Source organism: Gopherus flavomarginatus, chromosome 2 (assembly GCF_025201925.1).
Source record: "Gopherus flavomarginatus isolate rGopFla2 chromosome 2, rGopFla2.mat.asm, whole genome shotgun sequence".
Lineage (NCBI taxonomy): Eukaryota > Metazoa > Chordata > Testudines > Testudinidae > Gopherus > Gopherus flavomarginatus.
This window is the reverse complement of record NC_066618.1, coordinates 184,524,134-184,543,878: the sequence shown is the minus strand read 5'-3', so window position 1 is coordinate 184,543,878 and position 19,745 is coordinate 184,524,134. Positions and strand designations below refer to the sequence as shown.

General features: G+C 41.0%; 2 protein-coding genes across 11 annotated transcripts in view; one reads left to right on the top strand and one right to left on the bottom strand.

The window, feature by feature from the left end:
• Window positions 1-19,745, bottom strand: part of PHACTR1 (phosphatase and actin regulator 1) — a 460,275-nt gene that overhangs the window by 54,364 nt on the left and 386,166 nt on the right. For all 10 annotated transcript variants that reach the window (XR_007772753.1, XM_050941593.1, XM_050941595.1 and 7 more), the window contains 2 exons: window positions 8,095-8,303; window positions 4,598-4,754 (listed from right to left, as the gene is read on the bottom strand). Coding sequence is in view for 9 of the 10 variants with exons in the window: in XM_050941593.1 (XP_050797550.1) it covers window positions 4,598-4,754; window positions 8,095-8,303 (366 nt within the window). In the remaining variant the exon portion in view is untranslated. The remainder of the gene's footprint in view (window positions 1-4,597; window positions 4,755-8,094; window positions 8,304-19,745) is intronic.
• GFOD1 (glucose-fructose oxidoreductase domain containing 1) overlaps window positions 1-19,745 on the top strand; it is a 541,281-nt gene that overhangs the window by 221,190 nt on the left and 300,346 nt on the right. The window lies entirely within an intron of this gene.

The window sequence follows — 19,745 nt, the reverse complement described above, 5'->3', positions numbered from 1 at the left end:
GAGGCCTCCTAAAATAATCCATGTTAATAACCCAGGGCTCCGTCTGAGTGTGGGAGAATGGTGTGGTTCCATCTGGAGCCAGGTGATGGCTAGACACCTGAGAGCTGAGCGGGGGTGCACTTAAAGAACCAGGAGGGGCCAGGGTGCAGTTCAGCCAGTAACTGTGACAACTCTAAGGTCCTAATTTTGCTTAAATTACCATATTCTGGCCCAGCGTCACTTACACCGCACACCTCTGCCTTATTTTGCAGCTGGGGGGGTCGAGGAGGCACCAGAAAACACAAACAATAGGAGGTGTAGGTGAGCAGGTGAGCATGCCTAATAAAGAAGTTTCCAAATACAAACTTTGAAATACACAGTTTTTAAAAAAGATTTGTTTGAAGTGCCACATCCTCAGCTGGTGTAATCCAGCATAGCTCCATGGGAGTCAATGGAAATATGATGATGTACAGCAGCCGAGGAACTGGTCTACAATGTTCAACTCCTACCCTCATCTTGTGAGTGTTACTGTCCTTCGGTTTGTATCTTGTTTCACTACTAGAAACCGACATCTTGGAACAGCTTCTTCTAATTTGGCCACAGGGAGGATTCCATATAGCCACTTGCTAGCATTGCTGCTTCTGAATTGATGGGTCATAGAGCATGGTCCCACGCCCAATGCATGTGACTGGGATTCAAGAGACCTGGGTTTTCTTCCTGCTTGTCACAGACTCATTTTGTGGCCTTGGGCAAGTCACTTTACTTCTCTGAACCTCAGTTTCCTGATCTGTAAAATGGGGACATTGATACTTACTACTTGTGCGAAGCGCTATACAGGTGTTGAGTGTTGTTATTATGGACTGTGAAGATCCTGCGTTGAATCTTACCATTGCCATGATGCAAAAAGCATATTGTAGGCCAAATTCTGCTGCGGGATATGCTCGGCAGCCCTATTTACTGCTGCGGCATCACTGGGGTGCAAATCAGGCCAGAACTGGTCCAGCTGGTGAACTTTGATAATTTATTAAATGTGCTATGGTATCTGGCTACGAGTTGGCAGACACAATAATAGAGTCACAAGCATTTTCTGAGAACGATTTGAGATTTAGTTGTTTCTAGCAACATTTAAATACAATATGAACAGACACTTCTGAGTCAGTGTAATTACACAGGGGTGATTTTGACCCTGTGCAGTAGGTCAGAGATCAAAATCTTAGCATGTCTGCCCATAAACTTCTTTTTTAAATAACACACTCTTCTTAGATATAAATTCTGATCTCCCAAATACTGCAGCTAATGAGCTCTCCTTAACTAAGTATAGTGAAGAATGCACGCAAATACTGAAGTGTCCTAATCGGTGTTCTAGTGAAAACGAATTGATCCTGTTCATTGCTGATAATGGTAACTATCTGTTGAAGTTTATATTTCTTCTGCAAATAATGTATGTGATTTAATTGACTGGTTATTTCAAACCTTTGGGACCCATTGCTGGAATGGTACAAATTCCTCAGAAATATTATTAAACTTGCCAACTGCAATCATAGTCTGAATCTCAGTTCTTCTCTGAAGACTATAAATCCTGTGTGCCTTTAATTTTGCTTGAGATTTGCATCATTATGTGGCAACAAAGTATGGATGCAGTAATGAGGTTCTGAAATGTTATGTACACAACAGAAAAAATATCAACTTGTGTTTTCTGAAACTTATTCTGCAAGCCACGGAAATGGCACATTTTTGCACACCAAACTTGAGACATTTCCAGCCAAATAAATATAATATCTATCAGCCCACAGGCTAGCTGTAGACAGCCTGGATTTATACTCTGATATTTTGTAGTTAGACATAAGACACATTCTAGGTTTTTACTGCTAAGACCTGTAACCCTGTCTAGTTTTGCAGCAGTTGTGACTTACTTTATTTGGAGCCTGGCTAAGGAAGTATCTTTCCCCCCAAGTTTCTTAACTCTACTTCTAATTTTACTCAGCAGAGGGAGATGCAAAACTCTAACTTCCAATTGTCACAGAGCCTGATTCACCACTATGTTACTCATATTGTGACTCCATGAACTTCAATGAAGTTACACTGGTATACAACTAGAGTAATGCAGTGACGAATCAGGTCCTGTATTTTTCTCAGCTTAGATATTTTATCATTCTAAACTTTTAGGATTTTCACTATCCAACCCATGGCTACATTAGAAGACAATATCCAGTGTCGTACCTCCGACAGTAAAGGAGCACAAATAGCAAGATGAATGCACTGGAGAAAAAGGCAGTGATGTTCTGAGAACGAGGCCTAACTAAGAAATGTTCCAGTTATTGTCAAAATTGGTTTACCTAGTTGAAAATCAAACTGCAGAAACACCTTGTTCCCATAGGGACGTTAAATCAGTTGGAGAAGTGTTGTTTATTAATCATCTGGAAAGGGGAATGAGTAATGAGGTGGTAAAAGTTGCAGGTGACACAAACTTGTTTACATGAGAGAAGTCCAGAGAGGAGTGTAAAACTTCAGAAGGACCTAACCAATCTAGGTGAATGGGCAACATGATGGCAAATGAAGTTCAATATCAACAAATTCAAAGTAATGCACATTGGGGAGGGAAAAATTAAACCATTCAGATACCTTGCAGGGCTCTAAAGTAACGGTATCAAGTATAAAAAAGGATCTGGGTGTCACTCTGGACACCTCAACTCAGTATGCAGCTGCAGTCAAAAAAGAAGTTATGATGAATAAGGACTAGATGGAGAATAATGAGGAAAATATTATAATACCATGATATAATTCAATGGTGCAGCTTTGTCTGGAATACTCTGAGCAATACTGCTAACCCATCACAACAAAGATATGGCAGAATTAAAGGGATTTCAGAAAAAGGTGTCAAAACTGATTAGGGGCATAAAAAGAGATTGAAAAGACTGGAATTGTTTACCTTACAAAGGAGATGAGTAAGAGGGGACATGGAATAAGTATATAAATAATGTACTTATTCGTCTGTTAGTCTATAAGGTGCCACAGGACTTTTTGCTGCTTTTACAGATCCAGACTAACACGGCTACCCCACTGATACTATATAAATAATGAATGTGATAGAGAAGGTACATTAGAAGCTTCTATTCTCCCTGTATGATAACACAACAACAAAACAACATTCATTAAAATTAAATGGTGGCAAATTCCAAACCAATAAAAGGAAATATTTTTTCATACAGCATGTAATTAATCTGTGGAACTCATGGCCATAGGATGTTGTTGAGGCCAAAAACACAGCAACATTCAAAAAGTGATTGGACATAATATATTATATATAAAAACAGATTATTCTAAGTTGTAATGGTTAATATTAATATACATTCCGGAATGATATTTAACCACATACTTCAAGGTTTAAGCCAATCTCTAACTAATAGGGATTATAAGGATACCTAATGCGGGGAGGCAAATAATCTTACAGCTGCTTACTGCAAGGTTTCATGTACCTTTCTCAGAAACATTCGGTGTAGACCATTGTCAGAAACAGGATACTGAATTAGGTGAGCCTTGGTCAGATTCAACATAGCATTCTATGTTCCTATATGCAAGTTAAGAGTCACTCGTAGAAACAATCTGACGTGTAGCAATAACACAGGGTTCACTGAGGGAAACTCCTGAGTACTGTATGTGATAAAGCAGATGTTGCATATAGATACACACTTCTCCTCCTCTTCCTGACACTTCTATTTTTAGCTCACTATCAGTTTGGATCTTTTTGTGCAAATACACTATGCCAAGCTACTAAGCGAGTGGTAGAGTTGAAAATTTTCATTCATAAAGCATTATTACTGCCTACTTCTGCATAATACTGCTGCCAGATCCCACAGGCTAGTTGGAGCATTAGATTTAATATAGAAAGCACAGGTAAAAAGAATACAGGAAAGCACTTGAACATCTTACATATTTCGTCCAGGAATGCTAACTATTCTGAATGCAACTAATTGCTGAGAGGAAGCGAGGTAATAAATTCTTTCCTTCATGTTTATCAATCACCTCTCTACCCTAGCCCACATCTATCATGGCAAAAAGAAGATCAAGTGGAAAGGAATAAGATTAGAGAGATGAACGAGTCTTTCAAAAGGAGAAACCCTGCCCAAGCCTGACCCACCCAAATCAGGTTGTGTGTGATAGGTATGAGTGTTGCTGGATAGGAATATATTTAGCTGCTCCAAAGGTAACTCGGTCAGGAGGGGGCTTCATATCAGTCATATAGTAGCACCAATGGTTTCTCAAAAGGATACATAAAGAGGGTTCAACATGCTACAGCCCAGAATATCCCCAAAGCTGCACCTTTTCATTTGGGAGTAGAAAATGGGCACCAATGCAGAAAGCACATTTCCATGGGCCCTTCTGTAGCAAAGGACCCCCAAGGGTGAGATAGGGCTGTGTATGGGAAATTATAATGAAGCAGAGGCAAAGCCTATAGCTGTTGGTTTTCTTCATCCTGTTGGGTGACTTCTCACATAGAGCATTGCGAATAGAGGACCTTAAATCTCCACAGCCCAAGGATAAAAGTTGGATCTTGCAGTCCACTCTCCCACCAACCCATTGCTTGATGGTAAACATTAGAAAAGTGTTTGGGTCTTACCTTGTTAGCTTTGTTCCAATCTGCTGCCTCAGTTCAAGTCTCTCCTCATCAGTCTGCTTTGGGAGGATGTTCTTTTCCTCCAGTTCTCGTTTGGAAGGCCTGTTGCTAAGTTTGATTGCTAAAGAATCCTGCCTGCAGATTTTCATTGCCAGAGAACCTATGGAAGAAGGGAGAAGTCTTGCCAAAGGGGATGTCAGGATTATACCATATCATACAGCAGGCAAAGTAGTAACAGTCAGGAGAGGATTAGCAGAGTGAACTAAGATTCTAGTCTACACTACAGTGGCACAGTTATGCCACTGCAGCTGTACTGTTGCAGTGTTGTAGTGTTAATACTTCTTACATTGACGGAAGGGGTTTTTCCACTGATGTAATTAAACTGCCACCTCAAGAGGCGGTAGCTAAATTGACAAAATAATTATTAAACTAATCTAGCTGCATCTACAGTGGGGATTAGATTGACCTAAGTATGTCGCAAAGAGAGTGACATTTTTCAAAGCCCTGAGTGATGCACCCAGGTCAATCTAACTTTTAGGGGCAGCCTTAGATAGATTTTTTTCCAGATTTACACCAGTTTATTAGCTTCAGTGGAGTCACTTTCAATTTACATCATTACAAGGAAGGACAGAATTTGGTCCAACTGGTAAAGAGAATAAAATGCAGATGTGACAAATGTGGGGGTGTTTTTTGAGAATGATTAATAATGTATCTGAATCTGCCACTAGCGTGGGGTTTCTGTGCCATATTTCACCCTCAGCGTCTGACTGGGTAGCAGGGCCTGTCCACCTAGAGAAAGAGGGAGGAGGTCTTTTCTCCTAGTCACTCGACAGCTTACATTTAAAGTTCAAGAAGAGACAATGCCAGAGTATGTAGCCTTAATGAGTCAAGCCTGCTGTCCTTGGGCAGCATCTGAACCACTTTGAACAGAGAGTGTCAGAATAGGTCTGTCTACACCGCAGCTGGGAGTGTCTCTCCCAGCCCAGGTAGACAGACTTGTGCTAGTATGCTAAAAATAGCAGTGTGGTGCTGTGGCACTAGTGGCAGCTCAGGCTAAGTACTCATGTCTCTCTGGGTCTGAGCTTGGCTGGCCAGCCTGAGCTGCCACCGGTTCTGAAACATCCACACTGCTACAAGCAGAGCCAGTGCGAGTCTGTCTGTGTGGGTTGCAGTGGCACCAGTTTGTGGGGTGGGAGGGGAGGCTGGAGGGGAATGAACCTCTCTCCAAAGATTTTTCAATTGCTCAAAGTTGCATAGGTCATGGAGCTGCGGGGCCTATGGCCTGATCACTTTTAAGCAGTGATCTTATTCTAAATCAGTATGGCTGCTGCTGGCGCAGCCAGAGCATTGCTCTGGCTGTGTGGTTACAATACTACTCAAATTTGGCCCAGGTGCGGCGTGGTGGCCGACCCAATCGGTACAGTGATCGGCACATGCAAAGTCTGTTCATATATAGCAAAGTGCAAGGGAGTCTGTCAAGAACTTGACTCTTGTCAGAACCAGCTCATGCAGTGTGAGGGAGGCAGGCTCATGAGCTGAGGGAGACCTGGGGTTCCTACAGGAGGAGGGTGGGGATGAAGAGAGTCTGGAATGGGGTTCCTTGCCAAGGGGTTAGATAGAGGGACCGGAATTTTCACCTTCCAAGAAATATCTGAATTGGCGCCACTGACGGGCTGGGAGGCATGCTCCCAACTGACTGAGAGAACCAGATTGAGAGTCTCACAGACACAGGAGGATTGGGGCTTTGAGAAGTGTCTCTGTTCTGTTCTTGTAATTTAAGAGGAAAGCCTATCTAATTTAGCTTGTAGTGAAGCATAAGATTAGATGACACTAAATATGCATGTAGGATGTTCGTTATTTTAAAATCTTGTGCCTTTAATTCTTTGTTCTAAGTGCTAAATAAAAATGCTTTGTTTTAAGAAGCTTGTTGGTCAATATTGCTGGTCACATGATCCCGAAGGGAGGAAATGCAGGTGACTGAAACTCATTCAGACCTTCAGGGTGATATACAGTTGCTGTACACAGGGTAGTAGACTCACCTTCTGATCAAAAAGTAGAAGAATTGCGAGATTTCACCTAGAGACAGCTATGGACACGAGGCCAAATATTGGAAGGGGGTGCACTCAGAGAGCAACCAGAAAGGGGGAAGAGGTGCAACTAACCCTGTAACCGTAGGTCTCAAATTTAGCTTAGAGTTGTCATTTGTGGGCCTGATATCTGCTGCCTTGCACCATGCAGAGTGGGAGTAAAATGATACTAAATGAGATGATAGCATTTGTACAGATGTAAATTACTCTATACTGTGCAGGGTAGTGGAGAATGAGGTCCATGTTTTTAGTAGTAATTATCAGGAGCGCCACCAGCTTTTTGCTGCCCTAGGCGGCAGAAGGTCCCGCCCCCGAAATACTGCCGACGACCGGGGCGGCTGAAGTTCTGACCGCTGCGGTCGCCACCCGCCTCCAAATGTTAGTGCCCTAGGCGACCATGGGTTGTGCCGTCCCACTTCTTATTGTAGCTTAGGGTTCTGGAGTCTGATTCTGAATTCATTTACACTGGTGTAAACCAGGAGTAACTCCACAGAGGTCAGCAGGGTTACACTGGAGTAAGACCGCTGTAAGCAAGGTCCTATTCAAGCCCTCGATTTTTAAATCAGTAAGGACTAAATAATTAAGAAAAATGCGAGCACAGCACACAGAGAGCTAAATACTGCCCACCTTACTCATATAAGTACTCAATGAGCTCAGTAAGTACGCGAGCAGAATTGCCTCCCGGCTCCTCCCCCGTGGACACTGATCCTAACAAAAAATGGTGTGCCTGTGTTATTCTGTTCTTAGTGAACATGCTGAGCTTTCTCTATGTGTATAGTCCACTCCGTACAAACAAGACATGCCAGTCAGTGCTGGAGGGATCTATTTTAAAAACTACCACTTGTCCATTAAGGGTGGTATTTAAAATAAAGAGCACATGCCCGGCAATAATTTAGGGGCCAATCCTGAAGCCCTTCCTCGTTTTGTATCCAATTCTGACTTGGACAAAAGTTCAGAGGCCAAATATTCACACTGACTTAAATGGGAGTTTGTCATAAACAAAGATTGAATAAAAACTGAATCAAGATCTCCGGATCTGGCCATACTTTAGTATTGTTTCAAAACTGCTCAGTACTGGGCTCATTCTCATCCTATTGAAGTCGTTGGTAAAATTCCTATTGCCTTCTTGACTTGACGATGACACGTTTGAAAAAACCAAACCTCTATGTAAATATTCTGACATGACTTTGTACTTATTAAGTATAAAGCACTTGATAGTCCTCTCATAATCATCAATTTTATGCTGCTGTTACTCTGTTGTAGTCAATGGAGTTTATTCTAATTTATGCCAGTGTAAGTGACATGAAAATCAGGCCCAAGATATCCAGTTCGCTTGTGTTTCCTTTGTGCTTTGAGGATAAATTAAAAAATAAATAAATAAAATAAAAGGGGGGAGGGAAGGATGAGTCTTACTTGTAAATAATGAGCTATCATCCTCCTCATCTTCCTCATCATCTTCTTCCTCTCTTGAGTAAAGGCAGGAAGAATCTTCGTAATCAGATTCATGAGGCACATTTTCTTTATCGTCATTGCATTCGATCACAACGGTTGGCACTTGTCTCATGTCTGAAAGGCCTCCAGGTCCTGTTTTCGTGACACTTTCACCCGGGTGCAAACCAGAGCTATTGGAAAAGAAGAATTAAAAAGAGAAATTAAGAAAATTAGAGAAAATTGCTCAGCAGGAGTCAGGGCTGCTTTTCTGAAGTCAGAGCACGAGCGCTTTTTCATACTGCAGACATTTTTTTCAAGAGGGGAAGATGGAAGGATTATAGTTACCAACAAGAATGGGTTAAAACATGGTAAACAGGAAAAATTAGGTTTCAGAGAGGTAGCTGTGTTAGTCTGTATCAGCAAAAACAACGAGGAGTCCGGTAGCACCTTAAAGACTAACAGATTTATTAATAAATCTGTTAGTCTTTAAGGTGCCACTGAACTCCTCACCATTTGTGTTTGTTTCACAGTAGCAGCCTGAATAGGGATATGGATAAAACATCTGATTGACCTTCTTCAGGCAATCGTCGCGCTAAAGTTGGGCTTTACGTACACAAAACACTTCTTTGAGTTTGTAGGATTCACAGATGCCATTGCACCATTATGCTTTTCATCATCATCTTTGGGAAAGTCTGTATCAGCAAAAACAACGAGGAGTCCTTGTGGCACCTTAGAGACTAACACATTTATTTGGGCATAAGCTTTCATGGGCTAAAACCCACTTCATCAGATGCACGGAGTGGAGAAATTAGGAGAAATTAAGTTTATTAAATTTAGGAGAAATCAAGAGTATGTCTACACTACCCACCTAATTGGCGAGCAGCGATCAATCCAGCGGAGGTCAATTTATTGTGTCTAGTCTAGATGCTAGAAATTGACCCACGAGCGCTCTCCTGTCGACTCCTGTACTCCACTGCCGCAAGAGGTGCAGGCAGCATCGACGGGGGAGCGGAAGCAGTCGACTCACTGCAGTGAAGGCATCGCGGTGAGTAGGTCTAAGTACGTCGACTTCAGCTACTTTATTCACGTAGCTGAAGTTGCTTAACTTAGATTGATTCCCCTCGCCCAGAGTAGACCAGGAATAAATTACATTAGTTAGTAAGGAACTAAAGGATAATTCCAATTTAAAAAGTTGCATAACCAGAATTGAGAAAGGATCTGTTATTAAGGTTGCCTGACACTTCCCATTATATGATCCTGTTTTCAGTTGCTTATAATGTTGCCAAATATTAATCACTTGGACTAAACTTTCCATGCTGGTTGTCTGTCTGAGGCTGAATTTCTTGGGAAAATTTTGGTGAAATTGGTTCAGTTGTTTCTGAGAATGAGTTTAGGGAAAAACATAATGGTTTGCTCATGTTAAAAAATTCTGGCGACCTCTGCATTAAAAAGCTATAAAGCCCCAATGCTTTGGAGCACATGTAGAAAAATTGGCAGGAACTGTAGCCTGTGTGTCAGGTATATGCCTTTTGCCATCCCTGTGAAAATCCACATAAACTGGGATAAGTTATAGGGGGGAGTTTGGGATCAGTTGGACAAGAAATCTGAGACTAGGAACCAGTGTGGGGAGAACCCAAGATTCCTGAGTCTCACCATTCCTCTGCTGTCAGCAAATATCTGTGAAATTCTCTGGCATAGTGCATGTCTCACCCTCCCCTAGGGCTGGTCCTCCTGAAGAATGACAACCTGCTATCAGTTACTCAGTTCCACTGGCAGAAGCCTGTGCAGTGTGTCTAAAGGTTCCAATCCCACTGATGACTCGTGGCATCATATTGATGCCCGCATGATGGAATTTTTGTTTTTCCAGTTTGCTTTTTAAAAAGCCTAGGAAACTACACAGAAAAAACTATATTAAAAATAACATTTTTAATGTTGCAAAGTTAAGCACTTCAGCCATTAAGAAAGGCCAGAATCAAGTTTGCATGAGCAATCTTAACCTGACCTCTTGTGCACAGACATTATGATACAGTCCGTAATTACATGATCACATACTATTTTTTTCACAGGACTCCTGCCTCATTCAGTGCACAGGATGGACCTGCTTTGGGGATGTACCAGGGTTGTGTAGTAAAGGAGGCTGTTGTCCCTGCGACAAATGAAGCAGAAGATGGAAGGTGTATAGTGAATGAGGTACGGAGAGAAAGGAGGGTCTCATGGTTAAAGCAGTTGAATGCTACCCTGGGGAACTAGATTCTATCTTGCCTCGGACAGAGATTCCTATGTAATACTGGGCAAGTCACTTAAACTTTCCACAAAAGCAGCAAAGAATCCTGTGGCACCTTATAGACTAACAGACGTTTTGGAGCATGAGCTTTCATGGGTGATGCTTCAGATGCATGCATCTGAAGAAGTGGGTATTCACCCATGAAAGCTCATGCTCCAAAACGTCTGTTAGTCTATAAGGTGCCACAGGATTCTTTGCTGCTTTTACAGATCCAGACTAACACGGCTACCCCTCTGATACTTGAAACTTTCCACAGGTGATTACTAATTGTATGTTTCTTATTTTCTGGGTCCCCAACTTGAGACCCCAGGGTCTGGTTTGCAGAAGTATTGAGCACTACAGCTGTAAGTCAATGGGAGCTGTACTCTGAATATATCAAATGATATTTAATGCCAAATGCTCTGAAAAATCAGATCCTAGGGGTCTCAAATTGGGCTCCCAAAATTAGTGGAAATTTTGGCCTTAATTTCTGTCTCTCAGGTTCCCATCATAAAATGGGGCTAGTACCACTTCCTAATCTTACAAGGGTTTTTTTTGTACGATTCATGGATCATCTAATCCAGGGGTTCTCAGACTTTTGCACTGGTGACTCCTTTCACACATCTGAGTGCGACCCCCTTTATACATTAAAAACACTTTTTTATACATTTAACACCATTATAAATGCTGAAGGCAAAGTGGGGTTTGGGTTGGAGGCTGGCAGTTCATGACCCCCCATGGAATAGCCTCACGGCCCCCTGAGGGGTCCCGACCCCCAGTTTGAGAACCCCAGACTCTAATCTGATCTCCTCTGTAACACAGGCCATAGGATTTCCACAAATTAATTTTTGATTGAATTAGTGCATATTTTTAGCAAAACATCCAATCTTAGATTCACTAGTAATTTTGAAATCAACAAAAAACTGTTGCAAAGTTAATTACCCTCACTGTTAAAACTTTGCACCTTATTTCTCGTCTGAATTTACCTAGGATCAACTTCCAGCCATTGGATCTTGTAATACCGATGTCTGCTAGACTGAAGAGCCCATTATCAAAGTTTTGTTCCAAAAGTAGGTACTTACAGACCGTGATCAATTAACTTTATCTTTGTTAAATAAACAGATTGAGCGCCTGAAGTCTATTGCTATAAGGCATGTTTTCCAATCCTTTAATCATTCTTGTGCTCCTCTCTGAACACTTTCCAATTTATCAACATCCTCAAACTGTGGACACCAGAACTGGACAGAGTATTCCAGTAGCAGTCAACCAGTGTCAAATACAGAGGTAATTCAATCTCCTTGCCTCTACTCAATATTCCTGTTTATACATCCAAGGTGTCAGGATTCTGGCTGCAGAGAGGCAGGACTAGTGGCAGGAGCGTGAGATCCCAGAACTGAAGCTAGCGTCAGAGCCAGTATCAGGGTCAAGTCAAGCTGAGGGTCAGAGCGACAGTCAGGAATCAGGCTGACGGTCAATACCACGTATAAAGGTTCATTTTGAGGTTCCGGGGGTCAACTGGGAGTCAGAATCCAAATCAGAGCCATGGTCAGTACCAGGCGTTCAGGAACAGAGAAACAGAGTGGGCATGGCAGGTAGCTAGGGATCTGCATTGTTGTCTGGACACTTCCTGGTATGCCCCCTTGGCTTCTATAGGGACAAGGAGTCAATCAGGGCTCGCTAAGACCACTGTCAGTCAGATCACTCGAGGTGAACCTTGTCATGACATTGAACCTCTGTAGACAGAGTTGCAGGGAGTGGCCAGGTTACAGCTGCTGTCAAGCAGCAATGTGGGGCTTCAGCTGCCTGGTAGCCCTGCTTTCCTGCTTCAACTCCTGCTGATCCTTACAGAAGGATCACACTACCTCTCAACTGACTAATGTTTGTGAAGCACTCGATACTACAGTGACAAGCGCCATAGAAAAAAACATGGGGCAATTAATAATTCTGTCTTCAGCGCAGAGTTTGAACAGGGTCCAGTAAACAATTGCTAGGGTCACACATTGAACAACGAGAAAACCAAATATTGAACAGCTATTCATTAAGTGAGCACCCAGGGCTGGCTCCAGGCACCAGTGCAGCAAGCAGGTGCTAGAGGTGGCCAACGGAAAGGGGCGGCATGTCAGGCAATTCGGCAGTGGGTCCCTCAGTCCTTCTTGGAGGGAAGAACCTGCCGCCGAAAAATGAAGTGGCGGCGGTAGAGCTGCTGCCAAAGTGCCGCCGATCGTGCCTTTGGTTTTTTGTTTTTTTTTGCCACGTGAGGCGGCAAAAACACTGGAGCCGGCTCTGTGAGCACCCTCCATCCTGTGCACTGAATGAGGCAGGGCTCCTATGGAAAAAAATAGTATGTGATCATGCATTTCTAAGCTCAAAGGGGAGGAATGAAGGTTGCGTATACAATCTTATTCCTGAGTGCTTGAGTTAACCTTAATAATATTCTTTTAACATGGGTTTCTGTTTGTAATACACACACACACACACACTCCTCTCTCTCAAATTCAAGGATTGTCACTCTGAAGCCTAGGATGAAGGTGAAATATACAAACAGCTACAAGCATGGTTGAGACCTCTTTTTGTTTAGAATATCACAAAGTTCAATCATCTCTAGAATACTCACTCTGTTATTATCCAATTTTAAAGTTCTCAGCCATTTTGACTGTACCGATTACACCTGTGCTGCACCCAGCTACAGCAAGGCATATATCTACACCATGCTAACAGTCCTAGAGCACTGTGATATTAAAGCCAATTACTATCCTTACTCTACAGCTAATTTGCATGCAAAGCTTTCATTAGTTGTATGGAGACTGCACAGATAGTGGATTAACTGGCCAAACTGCCACACTAAGTGACTGCATGGGCTTCCAACTCTCCCCTTGCCCCGAGAAACTTTAAATCCTTGGGAAATATAAATACAGCACAGGAATCTTTACTGAGCCAGGAGAGATTAATTAAACCATTCCAAACTTGCCAAATAACTTGGACTAACAGACGGTTTTATGATTTCTTTTGTTATTTTGGCATTTCATATCTTCTCCTCCAGGAAGAAGGTAAGTTGAAGCGAAATGTAAGTCCTGAGATTTTTTTCTTCCCCTCATTTACAATAGAACAGTACAAAAGATGAATGGGGATACATTATCTGCAGATGAGCTGTGACTCAGATGAAATGTATGACCAAGGTTGTGCTTAATTTGTGAATGTCAGGCAAGGGGTCCTACAGGAATCAAAAAGAACTGAGATTGAACTGAGAACCCAAAAAGCCAGACACCGAGGAGCAATTTGCTTTTACTCTCTAAATATTCAGTCCTATTTCTGCTGCCATATAGTATCTTAGGTTCTGAGCTCATCACTTCCCACAACCTAATAGGTTCAAACCTGGTCATTATTACTACTGTTTAGTTCTCTTCACATGTAGATCTGAAAGCACGTTATAAGGGAATGTAAGTATCAATGCAGCTACAGTTTTACAGACAGGGAAACTGAGAATGGGAGAGTTGAAGTCCAATGTCACACAGCAGGTGAAGAGCAGAGCCAGGAAAAGAACTGAGATTTCCTAACTCCCAGCCACGTGCCCTATTCACCAGATCATATTGCCTCCCTCTACTAGGATCAGAGACTGCCAGAAAAAATCCTGGGTGTTACAGTGGTGTCAGTGATTCAGTAGTAGGTGCTCTTCTTTCCAAAACAGTAATTGGTGCGAAATTAGGAGGCTCTGTGCTGTTGGAGATGCTGCTCTTTGGATGAGAAGTAAATCGGAGTTCCTGACCTTGCAATTGTTAAAGTTCTCATGCTCCTTTCCACATGAATATAGACGTTAATCCAGCTGTCCTGGCCACATTCCATTTGAGGCAACTATCAAATTTGGATATGATCCTGCAAAGCAACTGCAACTCCTATAGGGAGTCTAGGATGCGCAGAACTGCAGGACACACTCCACAGCACCCTGGGAGGACTGGGCCCTTTAACTATTTAAATCACCTTCCACTACGTCAGTTGGAGAAGTTATCTTAACGTTCTGCCCACACTTATTGTGTGGTGTTGATGAGGACCATTAAACAGTTGCCAAGTTCCACCCCAGAAATGACTGCTTTGGGATTTATAGGGATAAAAGGCCGTAGATACTATAAATGAGTGATACCACTTGTTATAATTATGTTAGGCCACAAAAAGATCATTTGGTAATTGCAGCTTATATTGCATATATTTACTGACTGGACATATAAAAGAAAGGAATTTATTTGCCTAGAGATATTCTACATTTTGTAGTACAAAGTATTAAAGATTCATGAAGAATTGGGTTGTGAATTTCTCTATTAGATTTCAGTGAATTTTACATTATACTATTTTTATCCAAGAAGTAATTTTGGGATGCATCAGATGAATCCTTCTAAGGATATACAAATGCATTACAGTCTTTAAAAACTTTCAATTAACTTTTATTTTATTGATATACTTTAATAATTTAAATTCAATTAACTTTTTTTATCTCTCTTTTTCCGATTATCTATTGTTCTGTGTAACTCTTCAATGGCAGATAAAGGAAATCCCGAAGACTCAGATCTAATATCTTAGAGATGATAAAGCTCAGCACAATGCTGTTCTGTAAAAAAAACAGTGAACGCTATGCAGTAAAATCATTCAGCTCAGTTTAAAAACAGCATAGTCAGGCACAGTACAAGTCTACCAAGTAAGAGAAGAGGTGGGAGGCTAGCTCAGTCTTTATGCCCATTCAGTCTGCCTTTACCTCTCTGCTGGAGTTACCAACCAGGTGCTAATTGTGACAGAGTAATTTTTTGGGGGGAGGGGGAAGAAAGGGGGGCTGGGGCTATTCATTCCTGAGGTCCTCTGTCCATTTCAACAATTTAAGTTCCCATACAGCAGTTAGATGGTAATCACAAGTTTCAATCCCTATCACACAGGCTTGATTTGAACTGGTGTCTTAGCAGTGGAAGATTCTCTCTCTCTTTACAACTTCTCTCAGTTAATCAGTCCACCAATAATACCACTTTCTATTTTAAGCTCTATTTTTTCCCTGCTATTTTATGTATTTCTTGATTTCTGTTCCACACTATTAATTTCATTCCCTAAGTCAGCTGACAAGGTGTTGTGCACTTTTGCCCTACCTGCAGTACTGCAGTGCACTTATGAAAAACAATCAAGGACACGATTAATTCTACTGTGCATAGATTTCCTCTTTGTTGGTAGGAAATACGTCACTGTCATGTGGTCTACTACAAAATTATTTGTAAAGGCTGTTGGACTAGTAGTAGTATTATGTACTGAACAATTACACTACTAAACGTTTCATATCATCAGTTTTAAAAGCTGTTTCAGATTTTGTTGCTTTGGTTGTTTAGAGATCAAGACAATGGCTATGCAGGCACTTGTTTTCAAAAAGAATTTATCTTAACATGTAAATTACAGTGCTGCTATTAAGAAAAGATTTTCATAAGAAGTCAGAATTTAAAGATTATACAGACCACTACTGATACTCTTGTTACTCAAGGGTGTACTCTAAATAGAACAGGGGAAATCACTCCTGTAAACATCTAGTGGGATAAAACATATCCCCACAAACTATCACCTCTTCTTCTTTGATAACAGAATGAAGAGTTACCAAAAAAGATTCTATCAAAATACTGTCAGATCAATAGTATACTGTGTTGTTGCTTATCAGTTAAACTAAAAATAGAAACACTTCAGATCACTGTACATTCATTAATATAATACTACGCTGGGATGAGAGTGGGGAAGGTATTAGACAAAAGTAGTTATCTTGAAAAGTCTTATAGACTGAAATGCATTCGATAAGAATTACAAGACATCTGCTAGGTAGGTCTGATATGATTTAATTTATAAATTTTAAGTCTGAGGGAACTGGATGTCTAAGGGCAATTGGTTACAGAAACTTTTTGATACAGAGGTTTTCACTTTTGATGTCATTTGTTCAAATCTATCCCAGGGTAGGGCATTGATAACTGGAAGTCATTACCGTCTGATAGCTGTTCCGTATCCTATAAGAAATAAGTTGTGGTCTGATCCCAGTTGCGAGCTTACAAGATTATGCATCATGATTGACACTAATTGGCAGCCTCATCAGAGAGACTGATTGGGTGCATGGCTGGAGATTAGACTAGCACGTCATGCCAAGAAGCTGCCCCTCCAAGTCAGCGTTAAGGAAGGGGACAAACTATATGTCAGAAAAGCCATACTGCAGTCGGGGAAAAGAGCTCCCATGAGACGTACCCTGATAGCAAATCTACATTGTGGAATCCACGATTTTCTTGACTTTTAAAGAAGTTGGCCGCATAAATTATTCCTTTGTTTAAACTGCGACACACTGTTATCCTCATGTAGGAAAATTGCTGCCTAGTGAGTGCAGATCCTTTCTGAGAGTTAGGAATGTGTCACTTAAAATCATAACACTTGGCTCTTACAAAGGAATTTCTATTTTTAAAATGCTTTTAAAATATTGCCCTGTTAATGCTCACAATACTCTCGTGAGGCAGGTAAGTGTTATCACTCATTTTACAGAGAGGAAACCAGAGGCATGGAAGTTACGTAACTTGATCAAGGTTACACAAAATAACATGGTCCCTGGTTCCTACTCCAGTGATCAGGAATTCCTCATTTTTCTTTGGCATGCTTCTAACTCATTGGCAAATCATTTCTAACTTCCTTTCACATAGCTCATACCTTTCCCCTGCCTTTAGATGTTGTTAGACAGTCAGGACTCTGGAAATCTGGTCTTTTAAAACAAAAAATCTATGTTGTTAAAAGAAGGGGGTTGCGTATTCTTTCTTTCCCTATTCTTGGCCACAAGAGCAGAGGTGGGTGGGAGGGAATGGTTTGGGGGTGTGAGGTATAAGAAAAGAATGCTGGAGAGTTTAAGGAGAAAATTACAGACGGGCACAGGGATCAACCCACATCAGGTGAATTTACCAGAACGAGGAAATCCCACTGACTCAGGAAGAAAGCAACAAGAAATAGGCCTTTTCTTTTAACAACTGAAAAAAAAAAAAGGTACTGTTTTGGCTGAAGAGGGCAGGTTATTACTGGGGCTTGTCAGTATCCTCTTCCCTTATAAAAAAAATACTACAGTGTTCTTTAGTAATGCTTCACATCACTTGACAGTAGAACTAGCAGTATTTGGGGAGATTATTCTAGAATACTTTAGTATTACATTTTTGTAGATCAGGTTTGGGATCAGCTGAAATGGGTGCTACCTAGTGATGTTGTTATTCCCTTGTGATGTTAGATACCCCCTTTTCTCTTAGTGATAGCAGAAATTCTTGTTTTTAGTCCCTGAGTGCATGATCTTATACTTCGTAACATTTAATTTTACCCCATTTCTGTATTTCAGGCCTCTAGCTCATCCAGTTCTTTCTGTATAATATTCTGATCCTCCTCTGTATGGACAATGACTCCCACTTTTTGTCATCAGCAAATTTAATTAGTGTAGTCCTACTTTTTGTGCCAAGGTCATTAATTAAAATATTAAATACAATTGGTCCCAAGAGTGACCCTTGAAGAATGCCATTAGTAACCTCCCTCCAGCTGAACTGTTCTTCCAGCACAACCCACTGACCTCTCCCCTTTACATGGTTTCCTTACCCTCCTTACAGTTCCTGTATTAAACCCCATTTTACTAATAATTCCCCATGTAGTATCATGCCAAATGCTTTATTGAATTTTAGATAGATTTCATTCACTGCATGTCCTTTGTATAAGAAATCAGTTATTTTATCAAAGGAAGATCTACCTTTGATAATCCCGGGTTGGATTTTATCCCATTTTCATTCACCTAGAGTCTTTAATTATTCTTTCCTACAAAACTTGTTCTAAAATCTTGTATACTATTGAGATCAGACAAACAGATCTGTAGTTGCCTGGACTACTTTCCCCTCATTTCTTAAATACAGGTAACTATGTTTGCTATTTTCTGGTCACATGATATCTTGCTACCTGACTTACAATTTCATGTGTCAGGGGTTGGAGATTATCTGGTCCTCCTCAGTCTGGGAGCATTAAACTCTTTGAGCTTTGTTTCTATTTTGGATTTGATAATTTCCATTTTCATACACTCATTTCCATTAGCTATCCTACCTTTCCAGGCCTCTATGTTCTACATTCTTCTCCACAGTTGCTGGCCTGGGAGCAGAGGCCCAGCAGCATGCTATTTTGGAAGCAGCAGAAAAGCTTAGGAACCAATCTCAGATCCTACATATTTGATAGACATGATCACAGAGCTAAATTTTATATAGAAAAAAAATTAGATCTCAAATATAAGCAGTTTATAAGGCTTTCAAGGCTTCTGAGCTGAAGCATCCTATAACAAACACTGCAGAGTGATGTAATTAAGGTTTAAACCTGTTTTTTTGTACACTTAGGGAGAAAAGAAAGCACTACTGTCAAAATAATATCAGGAAAAGATACCACTTGCTGTACCTAATCCCCTCCCAAATCAAATCTATTCTGAAAACCTAGACTAATCTCCTTGGAGACATGAGCACATTTGCTAAAAACAGAGAGCCCCTTGGAAGTATAACTTAAAAAATTTAACAGCATATGTTGACTTTACAGTCCACATACATTATGAAACCAGTGACTGCCTTTCCAGAAGAAACAGCCATCAATTTTTTTTCTCAAGTACTACAAACTTTACTGACTTCCTGGACAATAAGCATAACTGAAATACTTGATACATTATTCCATGACTGAAATATCCACTGAGGCACAAAAAAAACCAGTCAATCGACTGAAAAGAAACAATAAAAAATCTGTTCTGTATATTAATGAGAGCTAGGAGTCCCTTAAAGGTGAAATCAATATTAAGCTCATTTTTAAAAATTATTCTCTTCTGTGCTAGGAGACAATTGCTTCATTCTGGGAACTGGATTCTTGCTTGTTCAGTTTCAGCTTCTGGTAAATGTTAAAAATTAACAAAAATAAAAAACCCCACAATCTTTAGGTCACCTCCTTTAAACAATTAAACATACTTGTAAACACAGACTTGATGGAAGCTTAAACACTGGAACATCTATTGCTGAGGGAAGAGGAGAACAGATGCCACGATGAAGTCATATGAAGAGAAATGTCATTGGATTTAGAATGATGAAGTGCAGCTTGCATGTACCATGGGCCAGATTGTGAAATTAACACCCAGACTTGTGCTAGAAATGGTGTGGAGCTGCACTGCTCTAGAGAGGGAAACAGTTCCTCTTGACACTCCCCAGCACTCAGGAGTGTGTACAGTACATCGCATCTCAGGATGATGCAGCTAGTTCTGCAAAGTGCACGTGCCAGGCTGTGCTAGCCTATGTGAAAGGTGGCAGGACTGTGGTCCCATCAATCCTCTACCCCTGTTATAGTG